Source organism: Setaria viridis, chromosome 4 (assembly GCF_005286985.2).
Source record: "Setaria viridis chromosome 4, Setaria_viridis_v4.0, whole genome shotgun sequence".
NCBI lineage: Eukaryota > Viridiplantae > Streptophyta > Magnoliopsida > Poales > Poaceae > Setaria > Setaria viridis.
The window spans coordinates 33,240,567-33,261,664 of record NC_048266.2 but is presented as its reverse complement, the minus strand read 5'-3'; the positions used below and the strand labels follow the sequence as shown (position 1 = coordinate 33,261,664).

Below are 21,098 nucleotides of genomic sequence, written 5' to 3'. Positions count from 1 at the left end.
ACAACAACAAGCTTTCACCATCTCAACAGATCAGAAAACCCTCATTCATCTCAATGAACAGAAACTAATTGATGGAATGCAGCGTAAGGCATTTGTGAAGCTAATGGGATTACAATACAAAATAGCATGCAAGAAAGGAGAGGACAGCATAGCAGCTGATGCCTTGTCCAGAAAACCAATACATGATGAAGTGCATGCCATCTCAATGAGCAAACCAAGATGGTTGAAGATCATTGTTGAAGGCTATCACAAAGATGAGCACACAAAATAGTTGCTGACAGAATTGTCTCTTACAACTACCAATAACAAAGGATTTACATTAGTTGATGGGCTGATCAGATACAAAGGCAGAGTGTGGTTAGGGGCTCATCAAGAAGCACATCAAGCAGTATTCTTAGCTTTGCATGATAGTGGTCTGGGAGGACATAGTGGTATATTACCAACATATAACAAGATCAAATCTCTCTTTGCCTGGCCAAATATGAAGCAAGATATCAAAGAGTATGTCTCTAAGTGTCAGGTATGTCAACAAGATAAACCAGGGCATTCCAAGATTCCGGGACTACTTCAGCCATTACCTGTCCCTCAATAAGCTTGGCAAATTATAAGCATGGATTTTATAGAAGAGCTACCCAAGTCAAAACAATTTGACACCATAATGGTAATTGTGGATAAGTTCACAAAGTATGGTCATTTCATTCCATTATCTCATCCATACACATGACTGTTAGTGGCACAGTTGTTTCATAACAATGTATACAAGTTGCATGGGTTACCACAAGTGATAATATCAGATAGAGATAGGGTGTTCACAAGCAATCTGTGGCAAGAACTATTTAAGCTATCAGAGACCACCTTAAATATGAGTTCCTCGTACCATCCCCAAACTGATGGGCAGACAGAAAGACTCAAGCAATGCTTGGAAACATATCTGAGATGTATAGTACAGTCTTGCCCTTCCAAATGGTCACAATGGCTTGCATTAGCAGAATTCTGGTACAACACAACCACTCATTCATCTCATGGGAAAACTCCATTGAAGTTCTTTATGGGCATCAACCTCGACATTTTGGTATCAACGTATGAATCACCAGAATAACAAGAAAAGACAGGAACGACAATTTGAAGTGGGTGATTGGGTGTATGTCAAATTACAACCTTATGTCCAGATGTCAGTCGCCAAGAGATCAAACCAAAAACTGAGTTACAAGTTCTTTGGACCCTATCTGATAACACAGAAAGTGGAGCCTGTAGCATACAAACTACAATTGCATGAGACAAGCCATATTCACCCAGTCATGCATGTATCACAGCTGAAGAAAGCTATACCTCCTGATACCATGGTGAGCAATGATGATAATCTCAATTGTCTTCCAAACAACTGTATGCAATCCTGTGCAGGTTCTTCAGCGTCGACTTCAGAAGGTGGGCAACAAGATGACTCCTTTCGGGCTAGTGCAATGGCAAGAGTTACCTCCAACCTGAGCTACTTGGGAGAATCTGCGAGCCTTGAAGTTAAGCTTTCCTTCCCTTGCTGACAATATTGTGGGGTGAAATGCATTGCTCAGTTCCAACTTGAGGACAAGTTGGTTCTTAGGGGGAATGTCACCAACTACTACTTATGGGCCCAAGGCCGTGTAATAGCGATAGCAGGCCTGGGTGCCGTTTTGGGCCTCCGGTGCTGTAATCGGTTGACGGCCCACGGGCTGCTGCTTAAGCCCCTGAACTCTGAAGGGGAGAGACATCAAAGAATAGAACCCTGAATCGATCTCTCTTCTTCTGCCCCCTTTCAACCCTTCTCAAGGTGACGCCGCTTACCTCATCGCTATGCGTGACGCCGACATCCCTCTCCTCACTACCAGGCTCATGACACATGATAAATGTTAAGTATCTTAATCTACTGTGGTGATACTGAAACTTGTTTTTTTTGTTTTCATTTATTCATGGTGAGAAAACATATTTACTCACGCAATATTCACGCACAAACACGGTCTTCTCGGTTTTCATTTTACATCAACATCGTATGCAGATTGAGAATCACATTTGTTGAGTTCTGATTCATCCGTGCCTTCGCCCCCTTCTCATTTTTTGTTATGTTTTTCTTTGATTAGTATCTTCTTCATTTAGATCTGACTTGTATATTGCAGTTCTGTGTCTGAATCTTTTTCTTTTATAAGCACCGGTGGACATATTTAACTACCATGAACATGGAGGTAGCTGGTGCAGAGGCAGATACAGGTATGTTAATTTGTATGGGTGAGGTTCTGTGTTTGGTTCTGAAATCGGCAGTGGAAGTTCCTCGGTATACTTGTCTGATAGCTTTTGTGAACAGAAGCCTTTTCTTGTGGAAGATTACTGTGACCATCTTTTCCCGGTACATGCTTCCGAGTTTCGATACTCAGTTGATGACCAGAATAAATTTTAGCATTTAGTAGTGTAGCATGGTAGCAGCAAACATATTCCGAAAACAGTGGCAGTTCCACCTGTTGACCAGAAAAATATCAAGATTGGCAGCATTTCGTTTGGGATGTGAAACCTTTTTTAAAAAAAATTGCGGAAGGAGCTAAGAAGGAACTAATTTTGTATATAGCAGTGTATCTGTCTTGTTAGTGGGTCCCCTGTTTATTGTCCTGCAAGCTGGGATGTTGCTAGTTAGCGTATTTTCTATTCATGTAAAAGAGCATCTGGGACGTGGAATTCTAGGCACATCCTTTTTTTAGTTCAATTCTAGGCATTTCTTGGGCATGAAAAACCATCTGACGCTGCTTATGATTTCAGTTGTTTGCCCTTTTTTTCGGTCACTGCAAGGTTTTTGACTCAAAATTTACAGTTTCTCAATACTTTTTTTCAGTACTTTTTCTAGCACCGAAGATATTTTTGGCATGTCGCGATTTGATTGGACAAAAACCAACTGATTCCTCGACATAAAATTTGCCAGATGCTAGGTAGGGAGTCACCTTTCAAAGAAGAGCTGAAAAGTAAGTATGCTGATAGTTCCTTCTAGAGATAGGGTTTATCTTGAAACACAAACCATATGGCATGGCAGCATCTAATATTATAACACAGAATCCTTGAAATTGACTGGTGATATGCCGCTCCTTCTCATAATCATGAAAGAAATTTGGTCACCTGAACTGATTTACCCCTAGTTGTGTTCATGGAAGACACTAAGTGGAACCAATTGTTGTTCGAGATTTGCCTATGGCAGGGAGGTATTGGTCAACAATGGCTGCTTCAACAGTATGAAATCAACATATTGCCGATCATGAGACTGTACCAAAGTCATCCACATGAGCACCACTGCAAGCTATACTAAACGACAGGTCACAGATTTACGAAGCATGACAGAGTTTGAAGCTTAGAGAATCGAGTAGACTTGGTAATTCTTGAAGCACACCCGGAAGGTGTCCTGCGAGGGTGTCAAACAGGTGGCCGGTATCCCAAGACTTGCTGGTTATTGCTATAGCGTCCTACACATGATCCAAAAAATAATTTCATTATGAACAGAACAAAAAAATATGAAAGCACTAGCAGATAGCAAAATCAAAGCAGTGAAGGTAGTGAGCAATATTTGTACCTTGCATAAGCATGACATTACTACGTATTTGTACCACAATCCGCAAGTTACGACGGCCATTGCAATGAAATGCGCCAGAAACAGTAACTTGTTGGTAGTGTTGTCTGGTACTGTCTTCAGCAGAATGTAATCCACAAAACACATGACACTTATGATAATAACCAATGTAAACCAGCCAACAACACTTTTAACCACTGGTCCATGGGCGATATGAACACCCAGCAACCCAATTGTAGCATGAATGATGAAAAAGATTAGCACAGTAAGCTTCTCAGCACCAACCACACTGTTGTCCAGCAAGACAAGCAGTGGTGCATGCTTTTCAGTTTCCTTGTCATTTTTACTTGCTTGATCAAATCTGGGAAAGAAGACCAATACTGTAGGAAGGGTGAAGAAAACAAAGGCCAATAGCAGGTCTCTAAACAACTTCATCCAGTCTGCCCGTCCTTCCTAAAAGGTAAAAATGATAGCAATGTAAGTGATGATGAATTCCCTCCCACCATAAAAAAAGCCATTGTTCTCGTTCAATATTTTGTGGTAGTTTTAAAAACTAAATAAGGTCTTTACAGAAAAGCTAGTTAGTTCATTTCCAATTATAAAGAATTGACAAGCAAGTGATGCGATCTTGAGTAGAACAATGAGCTAGACTTGTAAGTTAATCTTGAGTCAGAATGATGAGCTACAGTTGTAAGTTAAGGACCTTGAAGAAAAGTCTAAACTTCTCATAAACCAAAAGGCATCCAATTCGCTTTTCCATGTCACACCTACAAAGGATGCCATTACTTATTGCATAGACTTGATATATCTAGTTCACCATCTTGCAAAGATACTTGTGTTGAGAATATTATAATGTAAAGATGTGATGATCTCATTGCTACGGAAACTGATGAGCTCAAGCAATAGGTTGAGAAACTTGTACCTGGCTGCCAACTGTTGCCAATAAATTTGCTCCATGTGTACCAGTGAATTGAGGGCCGTACAAAATGAGAACTTCATCAATATAAGATAGTAATTATTTCTAAAATACCTTGTATCCAAAGCTACAAGGGAAATGATTTTATCTGAAAGTTAAACCAGCTCTATGAAAAATTCATCATCGCTCAATCGAAAATTTAAAATGGAGAAATGCACTCAAATGGCAGCGGCGAAATGCTTCATCTTGTTGTGGGATTATCTGAGATCAATGGGCTGAAACCTTAGCCTGATTCGCAAGAGTAATTGAGCAGCAGAACTGTGGTAGCAGGATTTTTACTTGCTATGGCAGCACACTTTGCTCATGGGAGAGTAGTCATCAGAAGCATCAGCCTACACGGTGCAATTGCGAGCTGTGCTAGAAATTAAGAACTGAAGGATTGAAAGTGCCATGTGATTCCTATACATTCAGATCAGCAATACTAGTGGTTCAAGCCTTGTTTGATTAATGATTCCAGATACATTGAGGATCAGCCAATTCAAAATAATACTCATCCTTTTACTATCACACTGTTTCAGTGGAGATAATGGCAGGTTGGTAGAAAAAGGCAAGCAATGATTTGCACTATGGAGAATGGGTTGTAGCAAACCTGTGGTAGGGTGAAGTTGATAGGGATTTGCACAATGGAGTCCTGCCCCGGCCTAGCACCAGCACCCACCACCAAGATGGTCACGGGGGCAACCAAGCACGTCCGAATGGCCACCTAGTTCTCGGCGCGGAGACGTACCCGAGGAAGCGGAGATGTAGGAGGAGGAGGAGGCGGCAGGCAGCCCGTGCGATGCCTCGGCGCGGGAGGAGCAGGCGGTGGGCGCCATCTCGATGTTGCGCGGCCCGCCCCACGCGCCGAAGACGTCGCCGAGGCGCCCGAACGGCCACATTCGCGGAGCGGGCGAAGTCCTCGGAGCCGGAGACGTGCTCGAGGTGGGGGAGGCGATGGGCAGCACGCGCGACGCCGAGGCGGGGGAGGAGGAGGCGGGCAGCCCGTGCGGCGATGCCGCGGCGGCGGAAGAGGGGACGCTGATCGACATCTGAAGATTGGATCCGGATCCCGCCGGGGACCTGATCGGGGAGGGGGCGCGCGAACCCATTAGCGGCGCGGCCTCGGAGCTGTCGTCGGGCTTTGATGGGATCGCGTCGCGGGTGAGGACGCCACCCCAGCGTGCCGGGAGCAGCCCGGCGCCGGCGAGGCGAGTCATGAACGCCATCCCCTGCCCGCCGCGTCGGGTGCGGTGGGGCGGCGGCTTCCGCTTGGGTGGAGGTCTGGAGGTTGATGAGGGGGGCGGCTATGGCGTGCGGCGTGCCGTCTGCGAGCGAGAGTTTTAAGGTGGTTTGTGTTGTTAATTACTGCTGTACTTAGGCCCTTTTCTTTATTCCATGTATTAAAGTGGGATTAAAATTTTAATCCCACTTTAGTCCACGAACTAAAGGGTGTGGTGTTTGATTCAAGTGACTAAAAGCACTAAATGTTGTGACAAGATTACGATGCTGCCCTTGTAACCTCTCCCCACCAGTTGCGCTTGTAACCCTGTTCATTCCACACATTTCCACTCGGCACGAACCTCTTGCTCCCGATTTACTGCCTTTCATCACGTGATCAACACAGGCTGCCATGAGAGTTTTCCCTTGATGGTCCTCTATTATTTTATCCACCTACCCATCCGATCATTCCTCACCACGTGCCCCTCCCATTACTCGTCTCCTTCGCCTCTTCCATTTTATTTTTCTCAAAATCCTCTCTCATCCTTCCAGATACATCAGGAACTGTAGCAGGCCCGGCCATGGCAGGTGGGAGTGGACGGTGCGGTCAGCAAAAGCGGTAGCCGGCCGCTGGCGAGGGCGAGCGTCGCGGTCAAGAGGAGCGGCGGGGCACAGCTCGGTCCGGAGGGGCGGCGGTCGGTCCTCGTGGCGGCATGCTGCTCGTACCGGAAGAGGTGGCGGCCGGGTTGGGGGAGCGCAGGGGCCGGTGAATCCGGCGGGGGAGGGCGCGGTCGGTGGTGGTTGGGCGCTGGCGTGGAGGATGGATAGAGCGGCGCCGGGTTGAGGGAGGACGCGGTCTGGCGGCAGGGGTGGGAACGCTCAGGGGACGGTGCGGGGGTAGGGGCGTCCAGAGTTCGTTTAGGAGCTTTTAGGAGGGGGGTGGGAGGACTAAAAGATGAACATCCTAAAATTTTCTTAGTCACCTTTTAGTCAGTTTGTTTGGCTATTTAGTCACCTTTTAGTCCATTTCATTTTAGGAGGTGGGAACTAAACATGCCCTTAGCACGGGGGCTTGTTTGGGGCTCAACTCAAAAGAAGGGGAAAAAAAAGAAAAAGTTTTTGATTTGGGAATCGTAAGGGGAGCAAGAGGATATAATCATCGTCCGTTCAAAATAAGAAGTTCACCAGATTCAAGAGAAACTGTAAAATTATTTGGGGCTCAATCAAAAGGAGGGAAAAAAAAGAAAACGTTCTTGATTTGGGAATCACAAGGGGAGCAAGAGGATCTAATCATCGTCCGTTCAAAATAAGAAGTTTACCAGATTCAAGAGAAATTGTGAGACTTGACTACCACCATTAAACGATCGCAATAGCACTCTAGTGGTATTTGCATTCAGTTATTTTAACTTGGACTAAAATGCTCCCCAACAAACACGGGCCTGTTCGCTTCAGCTTATAAGCCGGCTGAAAAGCTGAAACGGCTGATTTGTTGTGAGAGGAAAACACTGTTTGGTGGCTGATAAGCCAGCTGAATAAGCTGAAGCGAACAGATTGCACGTGAGTATCGATGACCGCTGCATTGCTGGCACGGATGATAGTGGGACAGAACGGGAAACGAGGGCTTCGTATCTTGTTTTCAACCCCTTAGGAAGTGTGTGAAATTTAGTTTTTCTATCTATCAACGCTCAGAATCGTTGGATTGGATCTTGATCCAACAGTCTATCCGGTCCCTGTCTCTCTCCTCTCTCTTTCTTCCTCCTTTCATCTTCCACGCGCGATACTTCACAAATTCCCGAGCCCGATGCCAGGCACGACATCCCGTCACCAGCACCTCCCCTGGCTCCGCTGTCCTCCACCGCCGCCATCCTCCACTTCCCGACACTAACCCGTCGTGGCCAAACGTCCCGCCACCCCCACCGCCCACTGGAGTTTATCCACCACCCGACTCCAGCGGCGCTCTCACCGCCTCCGCTCCCCTGTTGTCTCTCTCGCCTCCATCGCTAGCCGATGAGCCTCCTGGAACTCCCACTAGCCCGCAAGCCACACGCAATCTCCAACCCCAAATCCCCTGAACCCTAACCCCAAATTCCAATTCCCATTCATTTTTCTAGTAGAGATTTTGGTGATTGGTGGATAAGCAAGATTTCAATCGATTGATGAGGAGTAAATCTCTTTTCTTTATCCTCCTTCTCCATTGGCATCCCTCTTCTCTTTCCTTTCCCTTTCCCCCTCCTGTTGCTATTTTTTGTGCCGCACTTCTTTCTTCTTACCCATGTGTTCACTTGCCGCCGCCACCCTGTTGGCAGTGTTCGCCTAAACAGTGAATGAAGGCCAACTGTTTTGTTAAGGTTGTAAACGGTCCATTAAACGGTTAAAAATGGGATTAAACGGGCTAAATAGAACGAAATTAAACACCATTATATAGACTAAACGGTCATTTAACACACTATTTTGGTGAACACAGTCAATTCCACTTGAATTCTTACTTCCATAAATATATATACTTAAGTTTCCCGTGGATAAATATTTATATTTGGTTTGTTGCATGCATGAATATATGTATTTGTCTTTTATATACATAAATATATATACTTTCTAGAATATTTAATCTTTTGTGAGTATGATTATGTATAATTTAGTGATAAAATGCAAAACTGTTTAGACCGTTTAATTCCATCTATACACCGTTTAAACCGTCTAAACACTAAACAAAGAGTGATCGCGCACCGCCTATTTTTGGCAAGGTTGAGTAGCGCTCGTGCTTTGAAGCTACATGCTACCATAGCTTTGGGAGGGGGAATTGAGCTTTTCTGAATGAATGTTGCCGCGATGGGTTCGTGTGCCATGTTGACTACCCAAGGACATTTGTGAGGAGGAGGATAGCCCTAGCAACCATGAAGCTATCCCACACCTCCATCCATGCCGCTGCTCATCGTGTCAACAAAATTATGAGAGAGAATCGAGAGGGGAGAGAAGAAGAAGCTAATAGTGACAGGTGGACCCACATGCATGTGAGGTAAAAAGCTATAAGACCTCGTTTGGATCCCTTCATTTTGAAGGAATTGGAATCTACTTAATGGAGTAGGCTAATTTATCTTGGAACGTGGCATTCCACAACTTTCCAAAGTTTAGATATAACCTTATCTTAAATTCATGGGGTGGGAGATGGAAATTGATTCTATAGATTATGATTATTAGAATGGAATTCAATTCTTATAGCACGCTTTTAGACTCGCTTCCCTATAGTAAAAGTGCAGTACATAAGTATTTCTCCCATATCACCAACAATAATATACAAATATATTCCACGTACAATTATATTAACTTAATTAATTTGTGTTTAAATAATGATTATTAGAATGGAATTCAATTCCAAGGATCCAAACGGGACGGAAATAAATCTGGTGCAACAATCATCTCTAATATTCTGAAATTGTGAAAGGTGATTCTTCTGTATAGCCATAAAAAAGAAGGAAAAAGAAGATATGCTGAAATTATTCTAACATCCATCCGCAAGTTCACAATTCACATGATACCTCCTTAATACATACGGCTCCAACTGTTTCAATGACTCTTCCTTATTGTTGCTCACATTACGAGCAGGTGACTCATATGTGTGATGAGAAGATGCACACATGTCAACATTAGGGCCCTCTTTGCCACGGCTTTGCCTCCTTCTCGCTTCAGCTACTGTAGTGCGCTATAGCGCAACTAAGGAGTTGGTGAAGCCTAAAAAACTTGCTTCACCGGCTCCTCCTATCCCCTAGTTTATTTTTGTGTCATGTAGTAAGGAGCCAGAGCTGTTACAATAGTGCATAATAGTGCTATAGTTACGGAGGAGCTGGAGCCAAAACTGGGCAAAGCCCGGCCAAAGGCGCCCTAAAGATGACTCGCGTGTGTGGATGCACAATTTAGGATCCTTTGGTAAAATGGTAATGCTCCCACACGGGTGTCCGGAGCCGGAGCGTGTCGTCGGACGCAACGTGGCTTCGTCCTGTCCAAGTATATCTTATCATTCCCCACCACTACCCCTTCCATTTAGCAGCATGAAAAGCTCAATTTCTTTCCACGTTTCTCTCGTGTTTGCTCATCCTCTTCCCAATGGAACCAACAGAGGGGATGGAGGCCAGCGACGTTCGTCGGAAGCCCACATAGGGGAGGTGTTTCCTTGTGGCGTAGCCCATGGAGGAGCGCAGGAGCATGATGTTGGGGTACCACGCGGCGGCGTGTCGAGTTTAGATGGTGGCTTCTCATCTGGGCGAGGACGGGACCGACCTGTGTGTATGTCGAAGCTAGGTAGCCTTCGACATTGCCATAGGCGAGTTCCTTCCCCTTGTGGGCCTCGTTCGTGGTCCTCTGTATCGATGCACCACTTGACTTTGGATTTTTCATGTTGCAAACATATAAATTTTATGTTGCACTAGATTTGTCTGATGTTGCAAGATCCACTTCTATCATTTATCTCTTCATTTCTCTCTTTGCCTCAATTACAAGCATGGATTTTAAATATTGTGTTAGCTTTTTTTTATGCACATAAAGCCTTTCTGGATGTTTCAATACCCTATGTTTTTGCAAACGTGTGATTTTTAGATAAAAGGATAATTTAGATCGGATGTTGCACGAAACATCATCATCTGCGGTGGGATTTTTTTTTCATGAAACATGATGAAATCGGATATCTATTTAATTTGTATATTTTTATGTTGCAAATCTTGAATATTGCATATATTGTATTTTCATGTTGCACGGAGCGTCCAATTGGAAATTTCTCATCGGATGTCTGGAAGGTAGCAGTGCTATTGGTAAAAGTTTTAGTAGCTCGGCTCCTCTTAGTAGGCATTATAGTGATCACTGGTCTAGTGTAATATAAGGGCTTGCTTGTTTGAATTTCTTGGCAGCTTCTAACAGCCAGAAGCTTTAAACAAATAGTAAATTTCTCGTGTAGCTTTCGAAAAAACAGAGGTGTTGTTCGGCTGGTGCATGGCTGCTGCTGCCGCTGCCTGCAAGTGCGTGCTGCTGCAGCTGCTTGCTCTCTGCCGGCAGCAGCAGCCAGCCGAACAACGCTAGAAGTTTAGAAAAAGTTGAGTTTATATGGAAAGATGAAAAGCTCAAAAAACTAAACACATCTTTAAAAGTTACTATTGCCTTTTCTGTCAGCAGCAATAGCACGAGATGCTTCTCTCTCCGACTGAAATGAACAGGGACGAGCAGGCTTCACCGGCTCTACGAGCCGTTTACTACACACAACAATTTGATCACGAGAAAAAAAGGAGTACAAAATAGAAAAGAAAAATAAATGAAACAAGCCGGCCAGACGGCCCTTTTGTTCATGTAGTTTAAACGAATGAAGAAGAATTCGAAGCGTAAACCTTCAAGAGTATTTTGCGATTCAAATTATTTGGAACCTTATGTTTAACGGAGGGAATACTTTATGACTTAAAATATTAAAATTTTATGTTTCCTTAGTATTTAGTGGTAAGAAATAACGTGTGGTAAGAGTCTTATATTTTTTTAGAATGCGGTATAGTAAAGAATATAAGATGATTTTCCACCTGTGACTGCAACCCAAATTACCTGAAATAGGAAAGTTGAGATGAATTTTGGAGTTTGCACGAGCACACGCCCCCATTTCTCTCGCCATTTCCACCGTTCCCTCTCAGATCTCCGTGTCTTGTCTCTGCCTCCCTCTCTCACCTCACCCTGCAATGGCAGACGAGCCTCTGGATGCGTCCCCGTCGGCGCCCTCCGCCGCCGCGCCCGCGGACGGAGTCTCCTCATCCTCCTCCGCCGCGCCCGCCCCCGCCCCCGCCCCAGCGCTCCGACCGCGACGGGAGGCGTTCGAGCACGGGCTCCTGCCGATCCCCAAGCTGGTCATCCCGGAGGGCGCCCTGTCGCAAACCCTAGCCCAGATGAAGGAGCGGCTCGCGCCGGGGGGCGCGCGGGTGGGCGCCGCGGCGCTCGCGGAGGCCCTGCAGATCCCCGCCGAGCAGGCGGCGCTCGCGCTTGGGACGCTCGCCGCGGTAATCCCCGCCGAGGACCCCGCGCTCGGCGAGGATGGCGCGGGGGAGGCCGACCTCCGCGACCTGCTCCTCTTCCTCTACATCCAGTCCTACAAGCGCCTTGTGCCGCGCGGCCACAAGGACTCGCCCGCCGTCGCGGACGTGTGGCCGTCCACATCCGCCTTCGACGGGTGCCTCTCCGCGCTATCCCCGATCCAGGTCAGCCCCCGATCGCACCCCTCCCGGGTGCTAGTTTGATGGCTACCGTGCGTTACGGCTCGTGGCATCCCGCATCCTTTATGGGCTTTTGATTACTGCTTGTTGGATTGGGGAGTGCAGAGCGGCGAGTGATTTATTTCTTCAGTTTGGTTTTGGTGCGAATTTGTATGCTTCGTCCACGATAGACTGGGTCTCGGATATGGATTTGACACCTATACAATAATAACAGTAATTGTTAATACTGTGATCATTCATTTCTGAAATGGACCAAAAACCTTTAGCACATATGATGCTTGATATCTGTTTAATTTCAATTTGAATTGCATTCGAAGCAATTAATGTAGGTGTCAACTTTGAAATGCGGTTTCTTCTTAATGAGAACATGAGAAAACTTTGTATTTTCCCCTGTTCCTTGCCTTTGTTTTCTTCATTGGATGTATGGGCAGATGCATTTTTGCACATATTTTCTTCGGTAATTTTGGTACATTTTACAAGTTATCACAATTTACGATTACTGGGGTTTGTAGGAAATTTGGGCATTTGATGATTCATTAAATCATCAAAATGTTTGATTGTAAGGTTGCTCATTATGGCAATGGGAAAGAATTTCTAAAAAATATTAAAATATTCCTGTCAGTTGATTAACAATGTTGCAGTAGGCAGTAGCTGATTGGAAGTAAAAATATCGAAACATTTTCCTGTTGCAGTAGCTGATTGGAATGCTGCATACTCCAAATGTGCTCATTCTTTACTGAACTTTACAGCCACCATAGTGTTTCAAATAAAGTGCTATAAGATCTGATAGGTCACCATTGGTCGATTTTATACTTCTTGCATAAGCAGTTCAAGAAGCTGTGAGAATTGAGAAACTACTGCAGTTTGTTTACGAAATGGAACATATTGTTCCGCTGCTGTACCAAATGGTAATGGATCATGGCCCTCATGTCTACTTCACAATCCAACTCAGCCCTATCTATCTTTAGCTCAAAATCATATAGTATTTGAGCCCAGCCCTTATTGAGCCCGATCCTTAAATTTGCTAGGCTAAATTAGAGGGCCCTTTACCACCCCTGCTCCAAGTCTGATTTTGTTTGCTAATTAATTCAGAAGATTGTTTACAAGGTTTGAGTTAAGGAAAATGCTTCAGTGCAAAATATGGTTACCTGACCAGTGAGCCATCGCCTATTATTTGTATTTTCCTTCCAAATGCTATCATGTACTACTGTTTCCTCCAATCCAAATATCAAAGAGCTTTCGTGAAATGTGAGCTCTGCAAACATGGTAGTGTTCTACTGTACCCCTTTATCAATTGCTACTATACCTTCCTTTTCTGTTATTGCCATTTGTTGCAAGTTGCAGTACTTATTTCTTTTGCCAGTATGGAGGCACATGACTTCTACTTTTTTTATTTTGGCAATAATTTTTTTGCAGAAATTAAAAATGTTAAACATTGTTTTTTATATATGTTTGTCATTTTGCAGTTTATACGCTGCAATAGTCGCCGGTTTATGCCTTCACAAGTAGATGAAGAAGCTCATCAACTATCATATTTGCAAAAGCATATGGCCAACATCCTAACACTTTTGGCAGATTCTGTTGATGGAGAGGGCGATGATTCCATGGTTAGTTTTTAACTCTCCCAGTTTTCTAGATGTGTTTGTTTCTCTAAATCGATATAGTTGTTTACTCCCTCCGTTTCAAATTGTAGGTTGTTTCGGCATTTCTAGATACATAGTTTTTGTTATGTATCTAGACATATCATATATCTAGGTGCATAGCAAAAGCTATGAATCTAGAAAAGCCAAAACATCTTACAATTTGAAACGGAGGGACAAAGTTGATAGCATCAGTAAATGCAAAGCTTTGTGCAGATAGCAATGCTAGGATGTTATTGTCACACCTATAAGTGTTCAACACCTTAGAAGAACCTGATCATAATTTTGGATATCAAACATGAGAATGTAGCACCAGAAACTGCCAACTGGTTTTTTAGTAGATCATAATTATAAATCCCATGTAACTTTGTTTCCGCATTGCAGACAATCCAATTGATATGCATTGTAAATTAGCCAAATATTCTAATTATAAATTTTGGTCCTTTAACTTATGGATGAGCTTAAAACGGTAAAAACTACATAAAGCAACTCCTGCCAAGTACTCATTGCTACTAGTAAGATAAAATTATATGCATTATAAATGGAATGGCAGAGATCACTGTTTCGTGATGGTAGACAAAGGATGAATCATGTAAGATACTCCTATGGGCTGTTGATGATGATGTGATTTCACATGACCAGGTCTAGGTAGCATGAAGAATGTATGAGATTTGTTATATATTTTTTTTGACCGAAACAGCAGGGGAGGCCCCTACTGACTTTTTTATAAATAATAAAGGGGATATGTACAAATTACAAGGCCACAGGCCCAAAGAAGATCCTAACTAGCAGAAGTACAATTATAGAGTATTACAAAACCAAAGTTCTAACGCCAGTTTTAAGGACGGCTTTGCTCTGTGTATTATAAGAGCAAAATCCTCCTTAAAAGAGAGTCTCCACCTAGCAAAGGATAGAGAAGCGCCATCAAAGATGATAGAGTTTCTGTGTGTCCAGATGCACCAGCATGCAAGCATAGAAATCTCTCTAAAGATAGCCGATCCAAACAACTGCCTCACCTTTTTTTCTCTTGCCCCTTCAGCCAACAATGCTGGCAGCTGCAAAATATTGCTTCTTGAAATGAAATTTTGTTGATAGACTGCAAAATATAGCTAGTTAATCTTCTAAAAAATGTGAGATAGTGGACAAAAGATCTTGGTGTACATGAGCCATTCCTTACTATTGCTGAACACAATAATCTACATTTCTTTCTCACTCCTGCTTCTCTGATGAAAAAATGACATGCATGCATTGCTGTAGTATATACTTACCTGAGGATTCCCCAGATGCTAACTTTCTCAAGGATTGCTTTATATGCAGGTATTGACAATGGAGACTTTTGAGCACCTTGGATTTTTGTTGCAGCTCTCTGAAGGAACTCCTTTAAGCCAAGCAGCTAGTTTTTTCGCAAATTCTGATCCAGACATGCCTGCTGCTCCTGTACCTGCTGCTCTGGTTCATGATTGGATATTGCAGCATATAGCTTCAACATTAGAATTTATGGCAGAAAAGTCCTCAGCAAAAGAAAACAGCCAACATAATGCATCTGATCCTGATGTCACAATGTCTGATGCTGTCACAAATACAAGAATTCATAGCAGCTCACCAACTGGAACTTCTGGTCCAAATTATCCTGGACATTACCGAAATACAACATTTGTGGAGGGTTTCTCCAAAACTTCTGTTGTCAAACAAGCATCTGATATGACAGGGCATTCAATCAAGGTATGTGTTTTGTTTTTTGTTGTAGTTTGTAGATACTGAGAACGGCTAAAGATGTTTGTCCTATGCCATTCAATGAACTTCTGTTGTATCTTCAATATTGGAGTTTCAAAGCTGAGATTGTCAGTGATTAATAACAATCAGAGATGTTTTTTGTAGGTTTTGAACTGCCATGATTCTGTTATCTACATTTTAGCTCCACTTAAGTATGCAACCATCTATGGATGTTCTGACACTACCATCGTTCTTGGTGCTATTGGTAAGGTATGTATTTCATATAATTTTAGAATCCGTATCATATTTCTGTTTGATATTGAATACAGTTTGAGGCTCCTGGGTGGCTTTATATTCTAATGCACACTTTTTCTTCATAAGAATTCTATTAATAGTTTTCACCTGCTAGCATCAAGTATCTTTCACCTTATCTAGTATTAATCCAAAGAATTTCTATGCTGTCAGGTTGTAAAAGTGGAGCATTGTGAAAGAGTACAAATTATTGCAGCTTCGAAACGAATTTGTATTGCCAATTGTCGTGAATGTACCTTCTACTTGGGAGTAAATCACCAACCACTTATTATGGGCGACAACCATAAATTACTAGTGAGTTTTGCTCTTCCCATCTGTGCTTTCTTACTCCTCAGATGTTGCGTATCAGTGTATGGCACTCTATAATATATCAATATTTCATTGCGTTTTAAAAAGATAAACAACACTGGACAGTTGGAAGGTAAAACTTAGCAGGATTATTCAGGATGTTCTGTGCTTTAAAACATTGCACCCCATGTACTTTAATTTCAACATCTTGAGTACTTTACTTGTATTTTAACAGGTAGCTCCATTTAATACTTATTATCCACAACTGGGGGAGCATTTGGCTCAAGTTGGTGTGGATCCTAATGTCAACCAGTGGGACCAACCTTTCGTATTGGGAGTTGTTGATCCGCACGATTCATTATCTCATCCTGCTGGGGTTTCTGATGTCAAGGCTGAGTCCGCCACTTGTCTAGACCCAGATCTATTTACGAACTTTTTGGTATGTGAGCTATATATTTGGTTCCTATATTGCAGCCTTGCAGGAGAATTGAAAAATCTCTATAAATTCAACCAAAACCTGAGCAGATGTCTTGCTTTAGCAACATGTTGTATGTGATGCATCTGCAATAATAAGATTGTTACTAATTTTCTCAGAGTATTCAATGTGTTCATAGCAGTTGGGTTCTTCAAAATCATATTTAGCATCTCTGTTGTTACTAGTTGATCAATAAATTGGCAATGTTTTACTTTACACAGATTTCTTATACCTGAATATGGGTGGTAATACTTGTGTTGCGGTTACATAAACCCATCATTTGGTGCATTTTAAGCGTCCGTAATATTTGCTTTTCTTGCAACAAAAAACTGACACTCTAGTTATTTCTGTGCAGATTCCTAGTTGGTTCGAGCCACAAGGGCCTACCAAATACAATCCATTTACCTTGCCTGAAGTTTATTGGGCATCCCAAAGGAAAAAGGTATATATGTTGATCTACAATAAATTGATAATTTTGTATACGTTTCTAACAGTTGTTGTTTAGGTCAGAGGGGCTTTTTTTTTTGCGGGGGGGGGGGGGGGGGGGGGGGGGGGGGGGGGGGGGATGGATGCATTGTGTGAGATGGCACATGATTAAGACAGACATATGCTGTTTATATATCTGTGCTATGAGAAATTTCATTACCGATAATAAATGCCATTCCGTTTTCAATGGCTGTATTTTGGCAAATTGACATGGAAAAATGGAGAAAATGTTGTGTCTTAACTCTTAAGTTATTAACACATAAAAGTGGAGAAAATAGATAAAACGAAGGTGCTAGGCCAAGTGGTTCTTCTCCCCCTAGTGCCTAAGCAGTGCCTAGGTGCCACCTAGCTCCACCTTCTCTTAAACATAGATAGTGATATTTTACTAAACTAATTTACGCTGCATTACGCTTTGGAACAAAATAAAAATATGATTCCTGGTAGTGGTGGGGTACATAAGGTTATGCATGCAGTTTTGGATCAATGTGCTCAAAGGGTGATTAGTTTTCTCCATTTTATTTTCCAGTACATTTTAGTAGCATATTCTTGAGCACGTTATGCAGAAAAAAGTATTTGCACATCGTTCTGAAGTTCAACTTTCTTATTGTACATTTTCAGCATGCTTCCCTGGAAGATATTCAAAAGAATATTCGGGAACTAGAGATTGATGATAACCGAAAGAAAGAATTGGCATGTGCCCTTCATGCTCAGTTCAAAGATTGGTTATACGGTGAGTTACTTTTGTTTTGGTGTAACTATGATGATAGATTAGTGTTTGCATGGTTTTTGTTTTTTACCTATTGTTGTCCTACCAGCTTGAGACTCAGTATGTATGTGTTTTGAGGTTTTAAATAAGTTTGCCCATCATGTTACCTTAGCTCAAATTGCTTGGTTTTGGTGGGCCAATTTCACTCTGCTAGAAGTTCTTTTCCTATCCCGCGCAGTTTATTGCTTACAAATTATGCGGCTATGCGCCCATCGCTGGTAACTGTCAACGACTCCATGAATGTAGTGGACCCTGTCAGGGATTTAGGACCTGTTGAGTTTGTGTTTGTGAACCATGGGCAGAAAACCTGCAGGGACATTCTTAAGATGGTTGGAGGCTTGACTATTATTTCATCATCTCTGAATCATACATTCAAATATTGAACTCATCGATTCATAATTTCGAGATTGGTCAGTTTTTTTAGTTCAAGTCATATGATCTTCAGTGACTGTCTCATAAGTTGTGATATTCTCCATTGAATCTTGTCCACTGCGAATGTTTGTTGACTTAATCTGGAATGAAATGTTTTGCCTGACCACTAACAATTATGAATTTTATTTCAGCTTCAGGCAATATCCGCCAGCTCTACTGTTTGCAAGGTGAATAAGCACGGGATTCATCTGTAAATGCGCATGTGCAAGATTGTCCTTCAACCATTCCATTCCGCGCATCCAAGAGATCCAGGCTGACTGGTTGTGGCTGCGCCGAAGCAGACGGTTGTTCAGCCTGTAGTGTTTGTGGAGGGAAGTATGTAAAAAATGTACTGTGTTATTTTTTTTTTCTAATTAATTTTGATCACTTCCCTCCTTTTGTTGGTCACAGGGTTGCTGTAAATCTTTGATTTTTTTTCCTGGCTTCATATTTATATCCTTCGTAAGACTTCCTGATAGCGGCTACTCAATTCATTTGTGTTGGCCTCTTGGGAAATAATATTTTTTTGACCACCAGATGGGGTCACTCACATCCATACTGTGTATGCGTTCTCATTATTTATTCCCAAAGAAAGCCCACAGAATCCAAGACGTGCATGCGTGAACTGCCGAGATCTTGCCCAGGTGAGTGAAAAATGGACAGTTGTGGATTTTTCAGTTGCCTGACGATGTAACGCGTGCACCACGTGCGTGCTGTCATCTCACTCCACCATGTACACTATCCTCAGGCCTCCGATCCTGACCCTCCCTGCCACGGGCACCAGCGTCACGGTGACGCTGTCGTCTCCGTCGGCGCCCAGGTCCTCCAGGAGCTCGTCCAGCGCCACCCTCATGCTGGTCTGCACCGACGCCACCTCGCCCACCGCCGCCTCCATCCTGGGCTGCTTCAGGGACACGAAGCTGCCGGCCATCTCCCGCGCCCCCGGCGAGACCTTCTCGTGCTCCACGGCGTTCACGTACACGTCGAACCTGACGAAGTCCCCGCCGTGCGCCTCAATGCCCTCCACCACCAGCACCTCCACCTCATGACGGCGGCTTCGCGTGTTCCCGGGCCGCGTCCGCGTCACCGCGGCTGACACCGCCGCGTCGAGCGACACCGGGAACCGGACGGGCTTCAGGTGCTGGCGACTTCGCCGGCTCAAGTCCGGGTTGACGGGCGGCCGCGCGCCGAGCCACGGCGTGCCGACCTCGGCGTACGTGTACCGGAGCTTCCCGATGTCGAGCATGTCGCGGACGGTGACGCGCACGAGGCGGGCCTCCTCGTCGTAGAAGAGGAAGGACGAGTCGAGCCAGTCGGGTTCCGTGAAGTCCGCGTGCCGCGGCCGGTCGCCGCCGGCGCCGGCGTCGTCGCGCCGCCAGACCTCCCAGAGGCGGTCGGAGTTGGCGTGGTGCGGGTAGAAGATGGGGTCGCGCGCGGAGGAGTAGTAGGCGCCCATGTCCTCGTGGTTGGGGCGCGACAGGTCGCCGGTCCACCGGTGCACGATGTTGTGCAGCCACAGCTCCACCGTGCCGGCGCCCGGCATCCCCCGGTCGCCGGCGCGGTACGGCTGCCCGTGGAAGAGGGATGGCAGCGGTGCGTTGGTGACCATCTGTTTATACATGATCCGGAGGTTGAGCTGGATCTGCTGCTCGTCGGTGCAATTCTTCTCCGCGTACGAGAAGTCGAGGTCGACGACCCTCGGCGGCGCGTGCCTCGGGTTCCGCGAGGGATCGTGGAGCGGCGACACCTCGTCGGCGAACTCCTGGGGCACCCGCATCCCCTCCGGCACGTCCCAGCTCCAGAACGGCACGGCGAACCCGGGGTCGCCGAGGAGCCTCGCCGCGATGCGCTCGAAGAAGTGGAGGTAGGCGCGGTGGAAGGGGAAGAAGAGCCACGAGGCGTGGATCTGCAGGGGGAGCTCCGGCCGCCCCGCCTGCCGGTGCGCGCCGGCGCAGTAGGCGCAGTGGATGTTGGCCTGCTGGTAGAAGCTGCGCGGGTCCGACGCCGGCAGCGCCTTCATCAGCGCCACCGCGCGAGCGAGCTTGGCCATGTCGCCCGCCGCGCCGGCGTCGTGCGCCGGCCGCCTCGTCCGGAGTGGCGCGGCCGGGTCGGGGAACGTGAAGTTGATGACGGCGGGCTCGGACACCGGCGCCGGAGGGCAGCAGTGGAAGGGCGAGAGCGCGTGGGGCGGGAGGCTGGGCTCGCCGCACCACCGCAGGTCGGTGACTATGGGCCTGCCGCCGCTGCCGGCTTTGTTCCCGGCGTCGCCTCCGTATCCGGACAATGGGGCTTTCGTGGCGGGGTCGCCGGCGCAGGAGATGAGCTGAGGGTCGAGTCCGGTGGCGGCGAGGATGGTTTTCGACAGAGAGTACGCGCATGTCCTTAAGGCAAGAGGGAGCAAGACGGTGACCGTGAAGGCGAGGGCGCAGCAGAGGAGGATGCGGAATGCCAGCAGAGCACCGTTGCTACCCGCCATGGCCGTGCGCGCACCTGTTGCTTTGGGTGAATGTTTGAATTCTGGACGAATTGGATACATATATATAGCGAGAGAAATGGCGCCCTTTTGACATCATAACCCTGGTTTATAAAATTTTAACACAATTTCAGTATTTAACCTTGCCATTTTCAATCTGGCACCATGTACAATATCAAATTGCAAATATTTTCACAGGGTTAATTGTGCATATTTTCACAATAAAATGTTCACCGTGCACAGTGCAATCACATCTGTTTGCCGACACAAAACGGTGAAACCAACAGAAAGTTCATTTGAAGGACACTTAAAAAAGAATAAGCTCTATTGAATTATTACATAAGCGGTGTCACGATAACTTGTAGCTTGCTTTGCACGTCCCGTAACTGTTACTTAACTCTGCATGAGGAAGGCATGGATAGTTACATTTTTCCATACATGCGGTTGTTTGGTAACAAAACGAGGAACCATGACCTCATATATGCGTTTATTTTTTTAAACTCAAGTGCCAACCGAAGATATTAGCATGTGTTTGGTTTTGGGATCAAGTGGAA

At 45.0% G+C, this 21,098-nt stretch overlaps 3 protein-coding genes across 3 annotated transcripts; 1 reads left to right on the top strand and 2 right to left on the bottom strand.

The window, feature by feature from the left end:
* Window positions 1-2,972: 2,972 nt before the first annotated feature.
* LOC117853650 (uncharacterized) lies at window positions 2,973-5,755 on the bottom strand. Its single transcript, XM_034735955.2, has 6 exons — window positions 5,333-5,755; window positions 5,140-5,253; window positions 4,497-4,507; window positions 4,278-4,341; window positions 3,578-4,027; window positions 2,973-3,470 (listed from the first exon to the last, which is right to left on the bottom strand). Exons 1-6 carry the CDS (start codon window positions 5,753-5,755, stop codon window positions 3,333-3,335), a joined length of 1,200 nt encoding a protein of 399 aa, XP_034591846.1. The 3' UTR covers window positions 2,973-3,332.
* A 5,632-nt stretch (window positions 5,756-11,387) lies between these two features.
* On the top strand, window positions 11,388-18,621 carry LOC117853044 (uncharacterized). The gene is made up of 9 exons (XM_034735397.2): window positions 11,388-11,965; window positions 13,447-13,587; window positions 14,938-15,342; window positions 15,499-15,603; window positions 15,799-15,939; window positions 16,169-16,372; window positions 16,764-16,850; window positions 17,513-17,624; window positions 18,224-18,621. Exons 1-9 carry the CDS (start codon window positions 11,453-11,455, stop codon window positions 18,265-18,267), a joined length of 1,752 nt encoding a protein of 583 aa, XP_034591288.1. The 5' UTR covers window positions 11,388-11,452; the 3' UTR covers window positions 18,268-18,621.
* LOC117853043 (polyphenol oxidase I, chloroplastic) lies at window positions 18,395-20,566 on the bottom strand. Its single transcript, XM_034735396.2, has one exon. It carries the CDS (start codon window positions 20,545-20,547, stop codon window positions 18,793-18,795), a length of 1,755 nt encoding a protein of 584 aa, XP_034591287.1. The 5' UTR covers window positions 20,548-20,566; the 3' UTR covers window positions 18,395-18,792.
* Between the last annotated feature and the right edge of the window lie 532 nt (window positions 20,567-21,098).